The sequence below is a fragment of the Zalophus californianus genome, chromosome 15, assembly GCF_009762305.2.
Source record: "Zalophus californianus isolate mZalCal1 chromosome 15, mZalCal1.pri.v2, whole genome shotgun sequence".
Taxonomy (NCBI): Eukaryota; Metazoa; Chordata; class Mammalia; order Carnivora; family Otariidae; genus Zalophus; species Zalophus californianus.
Window position 1 is genome coordinate 68,866,819 of NC_045609.1, and position 19,563 is coordinate 68,886,381.

The following is a 19,563-nucleotide window of genomic DNA, read 5'->3' on the forward strand; positions in this document are numbered from 1 at the left end:
ACTTGCTCCTTCTAACCTCCTCCCACCCCAGCCCACTTCCTATGGCATTCAAAAATGCCCCTGCCAGGAGGGCGCCTGGGTGGCTCAGATGGTTAAGCGTCTGCCTTCGGCTCAGGTCATGATCCCAGGGTCCTGGGATCGAGTCCCGCATCGGGCTCCCTGCTCCTTGGGAGCCTGCTCCTCCCTCTGCTTTTCTCTCTCTCTCTCTTGCTCTGTCATGAATAAATAAATAAAATCTTAAAAAAAAAAAAATGCCCCTGCCTTATCAAGACCGAATTTGAACAGCAGAATAGGCACTGGGGTGAGGCTGGACTGGAGGACAAAAATCCTGCTCCCATCCTTCAGAGACAGCCTGTGGCTCCTCCATGGAGGGCAAGAACTGCATCTCTTTGCTTTCAGGTGTTTGCTCTCCCACATCATCTCCTCCTTCCTCTAAACATGTCCAGGAATTTTTTTTTTTTTTGGTAGAACCCAGGAACTTTGAATAAATGGACATTCTCTGCTGCACCCTGGTTTCATTCAGGGATCACAAGTAAAGAGTTCTGGCAAATAAGCAAAGAGTTTTCTAGGAGTTTGGAAAACCATTATTGTGAGGAATGAGGACTATTGTCTTAGAAAAGAGACAGTAGGGAAGGGACAAGATGACTCTTCACATATTTCAAACAGGGTTTAGACTTATACTGTGTATTTCTCCAGACGTAGAAGGACAGTATGGAAGATAACACGGAGGTCGGCTTCAGTTCTGTGACCTGGGTCAGCTATAAAATGGAGGCAATAGTACTTACATCATAGGGTGGTTGTAAGAATAAGTGAAGTGCTCAGGATATCCCTGGCATCTCGTAATATCTCAGAACATGCTTGTTTCCTTTTTTGGCCTCATTCAAAAATGTCTCCTGAGGCAGTAAGCTTCCTTTCTGGAAAATTTCAAGGTAGAATTAAAATTCCTTACTGCCAAGATTCTGTGCTTCTGTACCTCTAATCACTTTTCATAAAGAAAAATAATGGCTTGCATGGAGCCCTCACCATGCTCCAGGCACACAGAGGAGGGCTTTTTGTAGGCACTTTATTTAATCTTCTCATCATCCCTATGAGGTAGGGACTATTATTAACCTCTCCCCCTTTTTTTTCTCCAAATGAGAGAATTGTGGCTTAGAGAGGTGAAGTAACTTGCCTAGGTCACACAATGAGTAAGAGGCAGACCAGGGACTTGAACTTCAGGATGTCACTCTCCCAAGTCCTTGCTCTTAGAATTGACGAGGTTATTTATCAAATCTCCACTCCTCTCCCAGGCTCACCTGCTCTAATACTCCAGGCTTTAGCCATCTCTTTTTGTAAAATGTCTTCATTTCTCAACATTTTCAAAACCACCCAATTGCGTAATTATTGTGTAAACGGCTTCTTGTCTTCCCTACCTTACTATAAGTGGGTCTGGGGATTTTTACTCTTAACTATCTCCCTATACTCAATAGACTTTCCAAAGAACAAGTTCATAGGCTTCTAATAATTCTTTGATTGCCAGCTGAGTTAGGCAGCTCCTCTTCCCTGCCATGCCTACCCCCATCTGTTTTTTCCCTGTGCGATTAGAAAAGTCTTTTCTTGGCTGGAACAAATACTACAGTCTGTTCAACTAGCTAACATTTATTGAGTTCTTAATAGGTGCCAGGCAGTGTTCTAAGTACTTTACATATATTAACCTATGAGCTACAGAGGAGGAAACTGAATGTACCAGTGCACCAGGATTTGACCGGGTAAATGAGTAAATGCTTTGCTGATGGATAGTATTAGCAACAGTGGCCATACAAATATCTTTGGCTTGCATCATGCAATACAGCTTTATGTACATTCTGTCATCATCAGTCACCATCAGCAAACAGACACTAATGTCCTTATTTTATAAAAGAGGAAACCATGGCTCTAAGATGAGTGATTCTCACCAGTCACACAGCAAGTGCTGTGGACTCATGAGGAACCACTGTATTGACCCCATTCCGAGAAACCTGGGGGCAAGGGAGAGAGAGGTCCATGGGGAGAAAAACACCCATGCACACAAAAGTCATTTACAAATATTAACTCAAGAATAAAAGCTGGCCACAGCAGAGATTGGATGGGAATCCAGATCTTTGACTCCTAGTCCAGTGCTCTTTCCTTTATGCCAGATGGTGGGAAGCAACTCTAGGGTCCAGACCTGGCTGGTAGCCTTGATTTGGGATCACAAGCCTGAGAGAGCAGAGAAGAAGGAGGAGGAGAGGGGGAGGAGGAGAAGGCGGCAGCATTTTTACTTCCCTCCATTTTCCACAATGAGCATTTCCTGCGTAATCAGAAACAAATAAATGAAGGGGGGTGCAAAATTCATCCTTCTAAGAGGATCCTTGGGCTGGCGCTGGGATTGCCCTGGGCCCCTCCCTGGCATTTTTGGGTCCTTTCTGATCCATTGTCACTGGCCACCTGGGCCCACCTTATGGGCAGGAGGCTGGGAAGCAGGGCTGGGGAGAAATCCCAGAAGCTCCTACTGAGGCTGAGATGAGCTGAGACGGACACAGGAGTTCCCAGGTCTGTGTAACTCCCTGACACTGGAAGCTGAACGCTGTAGGCCCACAACATTTTTAAAAGGGCCACCCCTGACCCTCCAAAGGGTAAGAATCCCAGATCACAACGATGAACCAGGGCATCAGGGATAGGATGAGTGGTCAAACCAGCACCCAGAAACCTAAAAAATCTTGTCTCCCTCTGAGTATAATTGGCAGGGAGAAGAGGCCCTGCCTCATGTACTCACAATGTTAATTTAAATTCTGCTTTTTTTCCCCTGAACCCATCCTCACCCCCATTCAAAGCAGTAGGGTGGACAGGCATGAATATTTACATGGTTCCAATCTCAGACACCTTCCTCTTCCTGCTAGGCCTGTGGCCGATGAAGCCCAGTTCCTGACCCTAGGAAACCATGTGTCCACAGCTTCCTAACTTGCCTCCTTACCCAGGGTCTAATGCTGTGATTTATATACTGTGGCCAACTTTCTTCCCAGGTGCTTCCTAAAAAGCCAGCTGCAAGTCTCAGCAAGCACTGAATTCCATCCTACCACATGGATCAGGCTCCCACCACGTGCTGGATGTTATGACGCAGGCACAGTTGGTGAGATAAATCCTCATTGTGGCCTGGGAGGTTAACGGCAGGACAGATGACACTCACGTGTCAGGTTGGGGGAGGGAGAAACTGCACAAAGGTGAGACCCCCCCCCCAGGAGGACAACTGGGGGGATAAAGGGGGTAAAGGGGGTAGCTTCTTGGAGGTGCAATGGTAGTTCTGGAGCTGTGTGTGAAGGTGGAAGGATCCGTATACAAAGGAATGAGTTGTAGTCCTGTCGAAAAGGAGCAGTCAATAAAATGCTGGGCAAGTTTAGGAAACAGGCAACAACTAGAGCCTGGGGGAGGGGCAGAAAGGAAGGAGAGAAACAAGGTTACGGGTGGGTTCTGGCCAACTGGCCAGAACGAGGAGGACCTTGGTGTTCTACTAAGGAATTCGGACTTTATCAGACAGTGCGTGTCATTGAGGGTTTCTGAGCAGAGCAGGTGGGCTCTATGCTCAGATCCATGCTTAAGATCACATTGCAGAGGATAAGAGAGCAAGGAGAGGGCTTGGAGGTTGGGAAACAGGACACTACTATACAGCCCAGTATGGGAGATGATGGGGCCTTTTAACTATAGCCATGGGCAGGACCAGCTACATAATTTATGGGAGCCGGTGCAAAAAGAAAATGCAGGGTTCCTCGTCCAAAAATTATTAAGAATTTCAAGAGAGTGACAGCAGAGCATTTAACCAAGCATGGGGCCTGGTGTAGCAATACAGGTCAGACACCCATGAAGCCAGCCAGCCCTGCCCCGGGACTGGAAAGGGCACACCAGAAGAGAAATCTGGAAGGCAGAGTCCTGGGACCTGGGGTGATCTGTTGGACATGGAAAGAGAGGCTGACAGATGACTTTTCTGCACTGGCTGTCAGGCCACCACCCCCCCCCCCCCGCCCCGCTTACTGGGTACCCCCTTGAGTGGTCCATGATCACCTCTAACTTATTAACAAGTCTGAATGTTACCCCCTCCTCCTGCTGCTGCTACTCACCCAGATCTGTTCCTGTAGGTTCCCTATCTAAAGGTGTCACCATTCACCCAATTACCCCAGTTGAAAACCTTGGCGTCCCCCTTACTGTCTCCCCAACCCATCCCTTCCGGCAATTTACTTCCTAAACGTTTCTCCCATCTGCATGGCCTCTTCAGTCGCTGCTATCACTGCCAAGTTCCGGCAGGCCCTTATCAGCTCAGGCCTGGATTACCCACAAAAGCCTCCTATCCGTCTCCCTGACTCCAGTCTGGACCCCTACCCCCACTCTCAAATAAAACATCCTCCACAGTGCTGCCTCAGTGAGGTTCCCAAATGTCACTCGACCGGGTCACTGAGTAAGACCCCTCATCCAGGGCTGCTCCAGCCAAAGGATAGATCCAAATGCCATAAATGGCACACAAGGCCCTCCGTCATCTGACCCTGCTTAATTTTCTAATAAATGCCAGAAGTGCCTTGGTCTCCCGCACACCGAGCAGGCATTTTGTTTTGTTTTGTTTTTCTTTACCTCTAGCAGTTTCCTCTGCCTGGAATGCCTTCCACCCTCCCCTTCCGTGGCCTGGCTAACCTCAATTCATTCTTTGAAGTTCCCCTCAGCTCTCCCCTGCTCTGGGAGGCCTTCTCCAGGTCCCCACTCCCTACATCCTGGATGCTTTTCCGTACTGACTGCAGGACCTTACAGATGCCCGTGGCTGCGCCAAGCTTCCCCTCTGGGCTGGGACAACCGGAGCAGAGCGGGTCCTGCTCACTTTGGTGTCCAGCACCCAACACAGAGCCTGGCCCTGCGGGTGCTCCAGGCTTGCGTGGCTCTGGCTGAAATGTCTGGTGGTGGATGTTGCTGGTGACACTGGGAGACAACTGCAGGGAAGGCTGGCAGGAATAACCCCACAGAGAAAGAAAACCCCCACATCCCTTCTTCCTTAAGCCTCTACTGTCTGGGCCAGGACAGCGCCTCTGATTGAATGCCGCTGTGACCCAATAGCAACTATCTAGCGTCCGGTTTGATTGCCTGTGATTTCAGAATTTGATTTCTGCTTCCTTCTAAAGACCTCATTCTCCTCTGGCTGTAGTAAACAAGCACCTTTCTAGCGGAGGCAGGCTGTTTTCCAGAGCAGCACCCTCCCCGCTCCGGTCACGGGTTAGAGGGTAGAGGCATGTTTCCCTCACACCTGTCCCTTCAGCTAGCAGAGCCCTGGCACAAAGCTGACCCTCAAGAAATACTTGCTGAATGAGGGAACGTGTCCAGTTCACCCAGATTGGGGATGTGAAGCCTGACGCTGCTGGGGACTGGTGGGGGCAGACAGCCTGGGATTAGACTTGATCCACAGATAATCCCCCAAATCCAGAAGCCACCTGGATAGTTGCCTGGACTGAGCTCCATCAACGGATGCATGTTGATGCTGCAGCTGATTCCGTGACAGACTTTCCAGGGGCCAGAAAAGAGCGTCTCAAAAAACAATTATTCTAATTATTATTGAAGTGTGACGGAGAAAAGGCTGTTAATCCTTTGCTGGCTCTTCTCTCCATTTTTACTCTTAGGTACTTTTGTTATGGAACATTTCAAGCAAACAGAAAAGTGGAGAAAACAGTATCATGAACCCAGTATAAGGTACCCATCACTGAACTTCAACGGTTACCAACACAAACCCAATCTTGAGTCATCCATAAACCATCCCTTGAAGCCAATCCCAGCTATCATCTCATTTCACGCGTCAAGACTTGGGTGAAGACCAAAATCCATTTCCGATTCATCTGGGGGCACTGGCCCTGGGCTCCCCTCGGCCCGGCCTTGGCTCGGTGCCTGGCAGGCCCCCACCCAGCGGGTTCTGAACCTACGTCTATGAAACTCAAAGCCGGATTGTGCGGCGCCAGGCCCTGCCTCCTCCGCTTCCTCCTCTTCCCGCACAGCGTGGGTCACCTCGGCCTCGTGGCGTTCCTGACACCCCACCGGCAGCCCTCGGTGATGCGCGAGTGAGTGTCTCTCCGCGCACAGCCTCAGAAAGCGGAGGGAGGCGCCTTCCACTTCCTCTTTCTCCGGCTGACTAACGCCCGGCGCCCGCCCCCCACGCCTCCGGCTCCCCGGGGCGTGGCCACAGCCCGAAGGGGCGGGGAAATACACATATTCGGCCTTATATGGGCAGCCACGTCACAGGCCGCACAGTCATTCACATAAAACGCGGCGCTGCTGGCGGAATCCCCGGCTTCTGGGGCGGCGAGTGGCCGGGCTTGCTGCCGAGCGTGCGGGGCGGGAAAGAAGAGTTGAGCGGCCGCACCGGCGCCGGGCTCGGTCGGCCGGCCGCGGCCTCGCGGGTCGCCCTCCCGTGCCTCGCCAGCGGGCACCCTGGCCGTGGGCACCTGCGGGGCGCGCGGCGCGGGACCGCGGGGCGGCGGCATGAAGGTCACGTCGCTCGACGGGCGCCAGCTGCGCAAGATGCTCCGCAAGGAGGCGGCGGCGCGCTGCGTGGTGCTCGACTGCCGGCCCTACCTGGCCTTCGCCGCCTCGAGCGTGCGCGGCTCGCTCAACGTCAACCTCAACTCGGTGGTGCTGCGGCGGGCCCGCGGCGGCGCGGTGTCGGCGCGCTACGTGCTGCCCGACGAGGCGGCGCGCGCGCGGCTGCTGCAGGAGGGCGGCGGCGGCGTGGCGGCCGTGGTCGTGCTCGACCAGGGCAGCCGCCACTGGCAGAAGCTCCGCGAGGAGAGCGCCGCGCGGGTCGTGCTCACCTCGCTGCTCGCCTGCCTGCCCGCAGGCCCGCGGGTCTACTTCCTCAAAGGTGAGCGCGTCGGGGCCGCCGAGCCCCTGTCACCACCCTCCCCCCCCACCTCCGCCCCCCGCGCGGCGAACGCCCCGGGGCTCTGGGGTCCCCTCCTCGTGCGGGGCGCCTTCCGCGACCCGGCACCCGGTAGTCTCCACTTGCCCGAGTCTGCACCCTGGGGCTTGACGTGCGCTAGGGAGGGCGCTGCCAGTGTCAGCCCTCAGAGCTTCCCCCTCCCCACCCGCGTTCCTCGAAAGCTCCCGGCCGCCTGGGTGGGTGGGGTTGGTTGCGCAGCCGGGGGCGCCGCTTCTCAGCCGCGGGGGCCGTCGGCTCGTGCTGGGCGCGGGCCCCCGTTTGCTGGCGCTGGCTTAGCCACCCTCGTTGGGGCCTGGGCTCTGAGCCTTTCTGATAAGCAGAGCAGGCGGGATCAGCCGGTCGCGACCCCCCGGAGCGTGGCGCCGCGGCGTCCCCTCTCCTCCCGCCTGGACAATTAACGTATGTTAGGCTGCCTTCACCGACCCCTCTTGCCTTTTTGACCCGGGCCAGTCCCTCCCCTTCCTTTCTACTTCATTTTACTGCTTTTTATTGTTTTCCTCCGGCCTTCCCTTCTCCCCTCCCAGGCCTTTCTCTAGCTCCATTTGGAGCTGACAGCCTTCCCACCCTTTTCACCCTTTTCCTCAACGCCCCCCCCCCCCCCCCCCGCAGATCATCCCCGGGGCTTGCCTCCTGCTGCTTCCCAGGGGTGGGAGGCTGCCGGCCAGCGAGCCCCAGGATTTAGGAGAGGTGTAGCAGGTGGTGGTGGAGGGGATTCCGTCGCCTTTGGTTTGAGACGCCCCAGAAGCTGCCCCACCGGTCCGTCCATTACACCTGCTGGAGAGAGGACTTTGACTTCCCCGGCCCGTGTAGTGAGTGACTGACTTTCAAATTACAGAGCATTGATTTCTGGGTCACTTCCTATGACTTCTCCCGCCTTGTATTTAGGTCCTTTGTAACCTCCAACGTACGGAAGAGTCCACAGTGCAGAGATGAGGGTTCAGCCCAAGCTGTGCCCTGAGGCCCTGCCAGTGCTGTTGCAGACACCTTGAGAAACAGCAGTGATGTGGTTCAGAACTCGGGTGCAGTGAACTGAGCGTGAGGGCCCTGTTTTAAAACCATGCAACTTGGGGAATTTCACACACTCCAGGCCTGCAGAGCACACTCGCAGCCCCCACCTCTATTAGCACCTCTTGCAGACTGTCCCCTGTTGATTCCTGTTAGGGAGATGACAGGCAGAAGATGATCATCTTCCTTGTCCACCAGCCTCACTTGCAGGGGAAGGAGGGATGCCCTCCAAGCTCTGCAGAAAGTTTCATACTTAGCCCGGGATTTCTTTCTATTCCTGTTGGTTGTTTTTTGCCTCCTGTTCTTAGCCATGAGTACAGGAAAAGCTACTGCCTTCCCAGTAGCATGAAAGATATATTCCAGGAAGCCCCCTCCTGGTCCTCCTACCTCTGCTCCCCACCCCTCTCCAGGGGGGGTCGTGCTGACTGTTTAGAAGTTACTGCCACAGGAAGTAAGCGGCTCTGTAGACTCACATCTCGGGAAAATTCATGTCTAAAATGTTTTTTTTTTTTTAATGACAGTAACACAGGTAAAATTTTAAAAGCGCAAAGGCTGTACGATGAGAAGTGGGTCTTTTGCACGCCCTTGAACCCAGTCCCATTCTCCAGAGACAGCCACCAACTATTTTTTGTTCGTCTTTAGACAAGTTAGTTTTCCACCAGTATCTTTAAAAAATAGAATGGTTTTGTATATTTCCTGTTCCTTCTTCTTTCACTTAACTAGATCTTGGGAGATTTATCCTTATCAGAGCATACATGTCCATTTTACTTATTTTTTTATTTTTAATATTTATTTGAGAGGGACAGAGAGAGCACATGCGAGCAGGGGGAGGGAGAAGCAGACTCCCCACCTTAGCAGGGAGTCAGGAGCCTGGTGCAGGGCCCAGGGCTTGATCCCAGGACACTGGGGTCGTGACCCAAGCCAAAGGCAGACACTTAACCTACTGAGTAAGGTGCCCCTTACTTCTTAAACCAGTCCCCTGATGGCAGCCAGTAGGTTGCTTTCAACCTCGCTATTTGAGGCAATGTTGTTGGGTATATTTTTTGTTCAAATGCTTTATGTGTGCACTGTCTTTCAGTGAGATTCTGAGAATTGCCAGGTTGATAGTTGTGTGCATTTTAAATTTCAGTAGGAATTGCTGGGTACTTAACAGTTATAACACCACGAAAGTTAAATTGTTGTCCAAGAAAATTTTTATTTCTTCATCTACCTCATGTCCAGATATGATGAATTCAGGTTTTAATCTAGTGGCATTTCAGATCTTGGGGGTGATAATGACTTCTATACTTCCCTTTATCGTCCTCTACTCCCCCCTCCCCCAAATAACACTAAAATGGGATGACGACCGAATGGCATTGTCAGTGTGTATCTTATATACAGTGTCCATGCAGCTTCTCTGCTCCCCTGGTCATGCAGCGGTGATCAAAAGCAGAATCACTCTGAAGAGGATTGAAGCAGCCAAAAGAATTCCCACAGCTCTTGCAGCTCAAGTGAGGCACCAGAGAACAGTCTGTCTCTCCCTGCCTCTGAGGGGAGTGGGTGAAAGAGACCATCTAATCTGAAGGACTCCTGACCCCAGCTTGAAGAGACAGCCCCTTGTTTATCTGTCCCTCAACTACACTGAGTAGCTTTGTCTGCCTGCCTTATTTTGTCAACAGGCAGGCAGGACCCAGCCCACACCCGCACCTCCTGTCTGTCCTGACAGCCATCTCTTTTAAGTGTGCTATTTAAAGACAAGAGATGGGGTGGCCTGAAGGCTTGTCTTTCCCAAGCCTCATTCTTGGGAAAGTTTGGGAGGGCCTGAGCCACTCTTAACTCCAGATTCCCATCCCATATCACTCAGTTTGTGCCCTGGAACCCAAATCGTTGGAGGCCCAGGCACAGGAAGTGACTTACTAACTAGGGTCGTCTCTTCTGATGAAGCTGTGGGTCCCTAAGTGTGACCTTCTGTCTACATTCTAGGAGGGAAAGGGTCCAGGGGCTCCAGTGGGGGGTGGGAGGAAACTAAGCCACAAACACCACAACCTCCCACCTCCGTTACTCCCTGGCGTGTGGACTCCTCTATCATGACCAGGAGGACCAGAGGGTCATCTGGGGAGGGCCCAATGGGCTTTTTGTTGAAGTGACCACAGAGGAGATTTGAGTGTACTCAATGGGGGCGGGGGCAGTTCCAGCAAGCTGGGAGGAAGCAGTAATGGCAAGATGACTCATTCTAGGAATTGGCTGCAGCTTCTGGGAGGGAGCTGGAGACCGCCATGTTATCCATTAACTATTTGTCTACTGCAGGGGTTTAAGGCCACCGTGGGCTCCACTGTGGGCCTATCACACCACTAAGAGACGGAAGAAAGAGGGGACTTTGTGGAAAATATATGGGCTCGGAATGCATATTTAATTGATGATTTGACCCTAGGTGAATTCTCTGGGTCAGAAAAAAATAGCAAGTTTTCTGGAGGCTCGCGGAAGTCCCTTGGGTCCTTTTGGATTGGGAGTGAGGGCTTTCCCAAGTGAGCCTGGCCTGTTCACCTAGCAGCACTTGGCATGTTTTTCATTTGGTTCTTTCCCATTGAGTTCTGGGCCTGAGACTTCTTTAATATGCTCAAGTTTCTGTGACTTGGTCAGAGAGTAGTTTTTACCTTAAGTGACCCATCTGGAGAAGTTTAAATGTAATATTAAGGATTTTTACAGTCATACCTGCTGGTAGTTATCATTTGAGGACTTACAGAGAAGAAAGATCAGGAGGGGAAGCTAAGGAAGATAAAAAGGAAGGGTAGGTGGTCTTGAAGGGGAGAGAAACAGTTTTTACATATTGGGACTGAGAATTCGGTTCTGAAGGCCTCGTGCCTCCAGTTTGGTTTGGAAGGTAATTAACTAGATTGATTACTCAAAATTGGACCTATAGAGAGGATTGTCAGCAGTGTTCTTTATTCTTTAGCTCCTTGGGAGTGAGAAAGGGCAGGGCTGTTTTATTGCACTGAGTTTAAACCTCATATTAGCCCCCATTCCCTTATGAATAGAGGGGATTGCATCTATCATCCAGTTCAGAGCTAATGGGCTAGGGATGAAACAGACCAATTCAGGAGTCTCTTCTTGCAAGTGAATGCAATTCTGCATAATCACACCTGCATTTTAGACAAGTAAGTGAAAATAGCTTTTGTTTTCTGGAGGGATTTTGTTAATATTGCCAGATGTCAGATTTCCTTTCAGCTGCTTCTGTTAGATGCAAAAAATTAATCATTGCCTCTCTGAACTATAACTTTTTAGAAAAGAGGGAATGTGTGTTTGTGTGTGTGTGTAGCCCATTTCTGTTCCAAAGCTATTAGTTGGTTTGGCTCAATTTTTTTATAAGACCAGAATCTATGTTAGCTTAATATTCTTGACTCTTCCACGCTTAGGGTATTGATTAATTCTGGACATTTTCTAAAAGCCTGAGAAATCAACGCTTAACATCTAGCTTCCTTTTTTTTTTTTTTTCTTTTTTTACCTTGCAGGAGGATATGAGACTTTCTACTCGGAATATCCCGAGTGTTGTGTGGACGTACAGCCCATTTCACAAGAAAAGGTTGAAACCGAGAAAGCCCTCATGAGCCAGTGTGGGAAACCAGTGCTCAGCCTCAGCTACAGGCCAGCCTATGACCAGGTAAGTGGTTTTGGAAATGCCGTCTTGGCTGTGGACTCCATTCCTTCCTCGGCCCCCTGGCTCTCCCTCTCCTCACTCAGTAGCACTGGTGCGTTCTTCTGAGGATCAGGGTGTTGGCAGAGCCCTCTAGCTTCAGAGAGCTGTTGCTTGCCAACTTGAGTTTCCATCCAAGAGTAAATGGGCTTCTTTCCAGCAAACAAGCTGACAAGAGCAAAGGAGCCACAGGATGCTTGACAGCTTCTGGAGAAAAGGGGAAGTGAAAGATACATTATTATTAGCTGGCCTAGGAAGTGCAGAGAAGCTTCACAATATCAGTTTAGGTTTCCCTGAAGATGTTTCAGAGTTGACTTTCAGGCTTCCTGTGTTAATCTTTGTAATTGTTCATGCTCTGCAGTTTCTGCAAACCAACCTAGTACCTGTCGAGATGTGTCTTTTTGTTATTTTTAACTGAAACGGGACCGGGGGAGGGTTGTGGGGAAACTACCATTTGGATGGCTAAGCAGGCCCTAAGGGTTTCTGCTGCTTACAATTCCATAAATTCTGAAACCAGAGAAGATCAGGAGACACTGTAGAGGATTTCATGCTCATACAAATATGTGGGGTTTTTTTTCCTTCCAAGAATGTTACTTTCTGGCAACTCTTTAAAGGCTGAAAGTGTGTGAAAGGCTCAGTCAGGGGTCCCCTTCAGTGCTGGAGGATGAGGGAAAGGCAGGCAAGGACCCAAATCTGGCAGAAACCAGAGCTCAAAGCCCACCTTCCCATTTTACAGAGGGGAAAAAAACGTGTCTCACCGCTGGAGATGATCTCTTTGCAAAGAATCCTGTAGCTGGGCTCCTGGCAACAGTAGACCCAGAACGCCTCCCTTCTCTTAACTCTGGTTCTTTTCAAGGCCTCATTCTGTTTTCCACAGAAACAGAACCTCTTTTGGAAGGGGCCCATCCTAGGCACCTGACTTGGTGGGAGGAGCTTTCCAAGTATTTCCCACAACATAAGTACATGTCCAGATCATAAGAAGGAAGATGTCTGGATGCTGCCTGGCATGAGCAGAACTTTGCCCCTGTGAATAAACTTCCCAGTAAAGCCAAGTGACTTCCCTTGAATGGGATCCCTCCCTGGTCAGGAAGTCTATTAGCTTGGCAAGGTGCCAGGGTTGTTATTTTGTTTTCCTTTATTAAAAAACACAGAGCGTATGATGAACCCTCAGCATTCAAGCCATGGGCATGTGGCTTAGCTGGATTTCTATTTTCTGTTTGTTTGGGTGGTGTTTTCCCCTCACATCTCAGAAAGTGAAAGAGAAACAAGAATTGTCAGGATGTTGTGAAGGCACAGCAGACCTTTGACCAAGAGAGGACTGGGGAGGCCCTGACATGTCTCCCAAGGTTCATCGGGGAACCCCCCTGGTGCTATTTCTTAGAAGTGCTTCTGCATTGAGAGAAGCCAAGCAAGGTTGTATTAAGCTTTGGGGTTTCTGAAGGCCTTTGGTTTCTTCCTCTTGAGTCTAAACAGAGGATTCAGAAAAAGAAAAACACATGGTTTCAGGGGTGTGTTGTTCTAGGCTTTAGAAGTAATTGTGTAAGATTCCAGGCACTAAAGAGAGGGAGAGATCTATGGAGGTACATCGAAAGTGTTAAGTCCAAGGGCCAGCTCTGGTAGGCGCTAATAAAAATACTGGTTGTTGGGGCGCCTGTGGGGCTCAGTCGGTTAAACATCCAACTCTTGATCTCAGTTCAGGTCTTGATCTTAGGGTCGTGATTTTGAGCCCCTCACTGAGCGTGGAGCCTACTTTAAAAAAAAAAAAAAGATCTGGTTGTTACTCTTACTATATCTTTGGTAAAATCCTCTATGACTTTCTTCTAAGTGGCCAAACTGGCCTTTGCTTGAACACTTGATTTCTCAGGAAAGAAAAAGCACACACCACATGTCAGGTAATTTGAGAGTTGCCTTCTGCTAGCCCTCATCCTACGCCCCTTTCCCTATTATGAGTCCGGCAGAGTTTCCGTTCCGCTTTTATTCTGGGACAGGAAATGGGAACACAGGAAACGGATGGATGATATGGGAAAAGCTCCCAGAGACTCAGCCATTGCCGCCGCCCCCCCCCCCCCCCCAAAAGCACAGTGTTTCTCAGTCTCTGGGGCCTCCCATTGTCCCAGTTATCTCTGGTTTTTCTTGCCACCCTGGAGCTGCTAAGGCTGCCAGAGTCTGACCAGCTAGCTGTTTTTAACTTTGCCTCAGGGTAGATGGTCTCAGCTTCTAATTGGGATCCTCCTTAACTGGAAACCTGGTGTGTGGGTGGCCTTCCGAAAGGGTGATGATGTAAGCATCTCTCACAAACCCTCAGTCCCACGTGACAAAGATCAGGGGGAGGAGGAGCCCCTCTGCCCTTGGCTTAATAGCTTTTCTTTAGGGATTCCAGGTAAACAGTGGTCATTTCCACTTGCAAGAAGCAGCCTTTCTGGGGGGCACACTTGAACATCTCTGAAACCCACATGTGTCTTAGGATCAATCATCGGGGTCCTAGGTTTGATGAAATATACCATGAAAATATCAGGACTGTAAGGTGGGGGTACTCATCTTGAGTTTTTACCTGTTCCGACTCAAAAGAAGCCAGGGCTGCCCCAAGGTTAGAAGGCTTGCCCTGGTGCTGTCGGGGCAGCCGGAACGTGAGCATAAGCCTCTCCGTTCTTCCCCTTCACGCACATCTTCTCATCCTTGTCGGCACAGGAAGGCTGCTAGTGTTCCCTACCTCGGTATGTGTAAGAAAATGAAACATCTTTGCTGCGTGGGCTTGGCTGTCACTGAGTCACAAGGCAGCCACGTCGGGTAGAGCATTTGCCAGGCTCTCCCCACACTCTGGGTTGAACTACCCTGGCTCTGAACTCTCTACCTGGAAACCAGAAAGGGAACCTCCCACCTTACAACAAGTAGGTCAGGGTTGTTTTGTTTCGTCTCCTAAAGGAGCAAGCTAACCCAATATTTCCCGGCTGTCCTTTCCCCCTCCCTCCAGGGCGGCCCAGTTGAAATCCTTCCGTTCCTCTACCTTGGAAGTGCCTACCATGCATCCAAGTGCGAGTTCCTCGCCAACCTGCACATCACGGCCCTGCTGAATGTCTCCCGGCGGATTTCCGAGTCCTGCACCACCCACCTACACTACAAATGGATCCCCGTGGAAGACAGCCACACAGCCGACATCAGCTCCCACTTTCAAGAAGCAATAGACTTCATTGGTAGGTTCAGTCACTCGTCCTCAGTCGTTCGGGGAGCCCCATAGGGGCACCTGTTCTCGGTTCTGAGGCATCGATGGAGGCTACCTTTGCCAAGAAGAAAAGTGTCTTGTCTATGCAACCACCAGGAGTTGGAGCCAGGAAGGGATGCAGCCACCAAAGAGGCAGAGGGGAGGATTCGAGTTGCTATTAATAGGAGTTTTAATTTGCAAGATAAATGAATTAATATAATTTTATGGCAATACTCACTGCTGCTCTTGTTATTTTTCCTAGCCGGGTGGGAAGCAGAGTGTGTCCATGCGTAATGCTCCATGCCAGGGAAGCAAGGGAGGGAAAGAATGATCCTCACTGTGCTCCTGCGTAGGTTGGGGCATTTTTAGAAAGCCAACAGAAGGATTGAGAGAGCACTACTTACACACCGAGCCCCGAGGGCCCTGGCAGCTTTTCACAGTCTTTGGCAGACTGCTTTAGGGGCAATTTGTTTTGCATTTTCAGCTAATTTTGGATTAAAGATAGCATTTGATCAAGCTCCATGCTCTGTGCATAGCAAAGTTGGCATCTTCCGTACGTTGTGTTAGGCAGTTATCATTTACTCCCCTGGACAGGCCTGGAAACTTCTGGCCTCTCTGCCTGGAAAGGGCACTGGGCCTTGGGTTTCCACCTCTTCAGCATAGGCTGGATTGTTCCCTCGTTTGACAGCTTCTCTTTCGCCCCTCTCTCTGCCTCAGCGGCTGTTTCAGATTTGCAAGCACCACTCCCCAACCTTGTGGCCTTGCCTTCTTCCCCTTTAACACACATAGGTGTTGAAGCTGAGATGTGACTTTCCTTATCTTGTTTTGAGGGCTTTTGGAGGGGGAAAGGCAGGTGTTGGGCACAGCAGTAACTATTTAGGGCAGGTAGCAATTAAGGGGACCCCCTTCAGCCACATGGTGGACCCTGTGCTCATCACACGTGGTTTCTCCTCTCTAGGAAACCCACTGGGAAAGTCTCCAAAGGCAGAAGGCTGAGCCTGTCCTGGTCATCTGAGCCTCTGGGCTGACAGGATTACTTTGGATCGCTGAGAGGCAGCCCAAATGATGGGTTCAGAATGGGAACCCCTTGACATTGTCTCCCTGACCCTGGGAATGCCTTGCCCTTCTCTGCCTGTTATTTAATTACCTGGATAGCTACTCAATGAGGTCATGAAACCCGCCCCCATCCATTTCTCAGAAGCCTCCCTCTCCATCCTGTGTATTGTGTACACAACCACACAAACCCACAGCCTTTTGAGAGCACACGATGCTTTTCCTCAGACTCCTTGCCCTGCTGGTGAAAGGGGGGTACTGAGCCCATACCATGGCACTTGACCCCTTCCCAGGGGAGCGCCCGGGAGGGCACATGGTAGACAAGCCCTGAGGGGCAGAGCAAAAACAGCATACTCTAGGCCCTTTGTTTTCTTGGACGTGGCACTGGGCAGTTAAAAGGTAGTCTAGAAGGAGCAAAGGAAGATCGGAGCCATGACCGTGCAATCCTAAGGGTTGGGGTCCCCTTTGAACTAATTTACAGGAACTTTTTTTCTTTTGAGTCAGACTAAATTGGGGGTACCTCTAATGAGCTACACTGTGTCCTTTGGGATTTTTGTTCTGTTGAGGAAGCCCTGGGGTTCCTCCTTGACTCTTCAGAAACTTGATCTTTTAGATCTTACAGATTCATTTGCAAACTTCTTGAACTTGAGGAGGGAGCTGGGTAAGGGAGCTGACTTTTTTGCTCTTCAAAACCTTAAGTGTTTTTGCACACTGTGGCTTTACATTGTACCAGGTACATCAGACTTCCTGTGTTGTAATGTTGTAATTGTTTCCTCACTAGCAAGAGAGGGAATTGGAAAGACTGTTTTTTGTGGTTTTTAATTGACGTGTGTGTACATATATATGCGTAACCTTTTGCCCCTCATTTTTAACTGTTGTAGTTCTTTTGGGGGGAGGAGTGGAACAGAAAAGGAGGGAGACCTTGTCATATTGAGCTAAAGAATGCTAACTGATGGTGGTAGCTTTATAGCAGTGACTCCCATTGTTGCGCAAGATGGAGTTTGCGAAAGCCATTTGTATCCTCCGGTCTAGTAAGCGTCATTTAGTCAGGGCTGTAATTAGTGGCTGTGCACTATTTATCGTATGTTTGGTGGTGGGAACCCTGGGAGCTGAGCCAAGCATCCCGCCCTGGCACAGGCAGACAGGGTGCCCAGGGAGGCTGGCAGGCCTCTAGCAGGAGAGGGCCTGGGTCCTCCCCATGAGAATCGGATCCCAAAAGGCAGGAATTGCTTGTCTGAGTCAGTCTTTGAACCTGGGGTGCTCTCAGAAAAATGTACCTACCCAGTAAATTTGCATGCAATGTCAAGGATTTTGCAATGTCCTCTTGAAACCCATCCGTGGAACCCAAGTTAGGATGGCGTCTCCAGGAAAGGGAGTATTACCCCAGATCTAGCATCTTCAGGGCAGAATCTGTGCAAGTATCCAGGAAAACAGGGAAGCACGTCTGAAGATTAGAAAGGCCCTACATGGGGATAGACACTGGGGGGACCCCATAAGCTCTGTCCTTGCCAGTGGGCATTAAAGACTGTGTGGGAACCTCAGCTCTTGGACAGATGTGACATTTTGATGACTAGGTCACTTTTGTGTTTAATTCTTGTATCTTGGCATCATTGCCTTTGGGTTCCAGTTCCAACTCGTCCTCACTGTCTTTTCTTCCTTCCAGATTGTGTCAGGGAAAAGGGAGGCAAGGTCCTGGTCCACTGTGAGGCTGGGATCTCCCGTTCGCCCACCATCTGCATGGCTTACCTCATGAAAGCCAAGCAGTTCCGTCTGAAGGATGCCTTCGATTACATCAAGCAGCGGAGGAGTGTGGTGTCGCCCAACTTTGGCTTCATGGGCCAGCTCCTGCAGTATGAGTCTGAGATCCTGCCTTCCACGCCCCAGGCTCCCTCCTGCCAAGGGGAGGCAGCAAGCTCGTCATTCATAGCCCATTTGCCGACACTGAGCCCTGACCTGCAGGGTTCCTACTGCACCTTCCCTACCTCGGTACTGGCCCCCGTGCCCACCCACTCGACAGTCTCAGAGCTCAGCAGGAGCCCCATGGCCACGGCCACATCCTGCTGAAACCGGCATCGGGGACCCAGCCCAGCCCCAAGAACAACTGTGATTCTGCTTTTTTGAAACTCGTGGACATTTCATACCTGTGCAATACTGAAAACCTCCGCGGGACAGTGAGCGGTCACCAGGCTTGCAAACGAACTTGATGCTGACAGCGGGGAGAGGTTTTGGGGACCGAAGGAAGGCCAAGCCATGATGAGAGCACAGCACGTGCCGACTACTGTACTTCCAGACCCCCTGCCCTCTCAGGACCGCCCGGGCCCTGCACCTCCAAGTTCGCCTTTTCATTTCAAGCGCAAGGCAATAAATAGCCACAGCGGCATGGGAGAGAGTGGTTGCCAGACCGGGAGAAAAGGCAGTGACGAAGCCGATTCATTTTGAAGGAAGCACAATTTCCACCTTACTTTTTTAACTTTGGCAGTCTCCGTATCTGTCTGTTGCTTCAGGGCATAAGCTGATCACCACCCAGTCAGGAAAGCAACCTGTCCAGGGCTTGGAGGGACGCCATCTAGATGCTGATTTGAACCGTCCCATGTTTGCGAGACTTCCTCTTGGGTCCAGGGTGGAGGCGGATGGTTGAAGTAGCGAGACGTCGACCTCTCTGGGTGTCCTTTCCACTGTGGGTTCTTCCCTGACTTTGGACTTCGCATGATTTCTTACTCATACTTGAACCTTCCTCGTCGCCCCTCTCTCCTCAAAGTATCTCTTGTGTCATTTGAAAGGAGTTCTTCAGACCGTAGACCAAAAATCACCCCTTTCAGGGGGTGGCAGCGGGTGCCAAGAGAAAGAGGTACCCGCCGCGTCCGGGTCAGTGGCATTGACACGGTTATCTCCCCAGCTTGCTGTCCTTAATGTGTGCTTGTCTCGTCTCTCGTGACACACGTTTTCTTCCCTGCCCCTGGGGGTTGTCTTCAAGCTGTGGACTTCTGGGGTTTGCAGACTTTGTAATGTGGTACTTCTTTTTTGTGTGTAGGTTCTCTCCAGGGGAAAAGGCAATAATTTCCTAAAATCCATATGAATGTGAAGAAAAGCAGTATGTTACTGGGTGGTGTTGTTTTTTATAGTGCAAAATAAAAAGATGAAAAGAAAAAAAACACTGCTTCGTGTTGATGAGTTGGGGTAATTAGGTAGGAGTACATTTAGGTGGGGACACAGCATATTTCACTGGATCCAGACGAGCACTAGGGTGACAGAGGTGTGCCACGGTAGGCTGAGTCTGCATCTGCTCGTGGCCGGTGACCTTAACAATGCAGAATATTGCTTTCCAACTGAGAGGCTTCCCTAAGCTCACTTGCAAGAGGAGTCCTTAGGTGCCGGTCACACGGAGAGGTGGTCAGAGCATCCACCCACTCAGGGCTCTCGACTCCCATGAGCCCAGGCAAATTGCTCTCCTTGAGCCTCAGATGCTTCATCAGTGAAATGAGCTAGAGGATCCCCAAGGTCCCTTAAAGCTCAAGGCCCTTGATCGCAGCAAACCTGAATGCCAAGCTTGTGGTCAGCCTCCTTTTAGTGCCTGGCACATGGCAGACACACTTAGAAAAGGTTGGAAAAATGCCCGAGGGACAGAGAAGTGAACTAGGTGACAGTTCACCATAAGTGCCTGCCCCGGTTCTTTTTCACCCT

The 19,563-nt window shown here is 50.7% G+C and overlaps 1 protein-coding gene across 1 annotated transcript; it reads left to right on the forward strand.

Moving 5' to 3' along the window:
- Positions 1-6,309: 6,309 nt before the first annotated feature.
- Positions 6,310-19,034, forward strand: DUSP5 (dual specificity phosphatase 5). The gene is made up of 4 exons (XM_027596725.2): positions 6,310-6,877; positions 11,449-11,597; positions 14,602-14,821; positions 17,546-19,034. The coding sequence occupies exons 1-4, from the start codon at positions 6,499-6,501 to the stop codon at positions 17,944-17,946; spliced, it is 1,149 nt and encodes a 382-aa protein (XP_027452526.1). The 5' UTR covers positions 6,310-6,498; the 3' UTR covers positions 17,947-19,034.
- Positions 19,035-19,563: the final 529 nt, after the last annotated feature.

Excerpts from the sequence above, each read along its gene's own strand:
- DUSP5 (XM_027596725.2), top strand. The coding sequence starts at position 6,499 with ATGAAGGTCACGTCGCTCGACGGGCGCCAGCTGCGCAAGATGCTCCGC. Across the intron at positions 6,878-11,448 it reads GCGGGTCTACTTCCTCAAAG|GAGGATATGAGACTTTCTAC; the intron begins GTGAGCGCGTCG and ends TTTACCTTGCAG. Across the intron at positions 14,822-17,545 it reads AGAAGCAATAGACTTCATTG|ATTGTGTCAGGGAAAAGGGA; the intron begins GTAGGTTCAGTC and ends TCTTCCTTCCAG.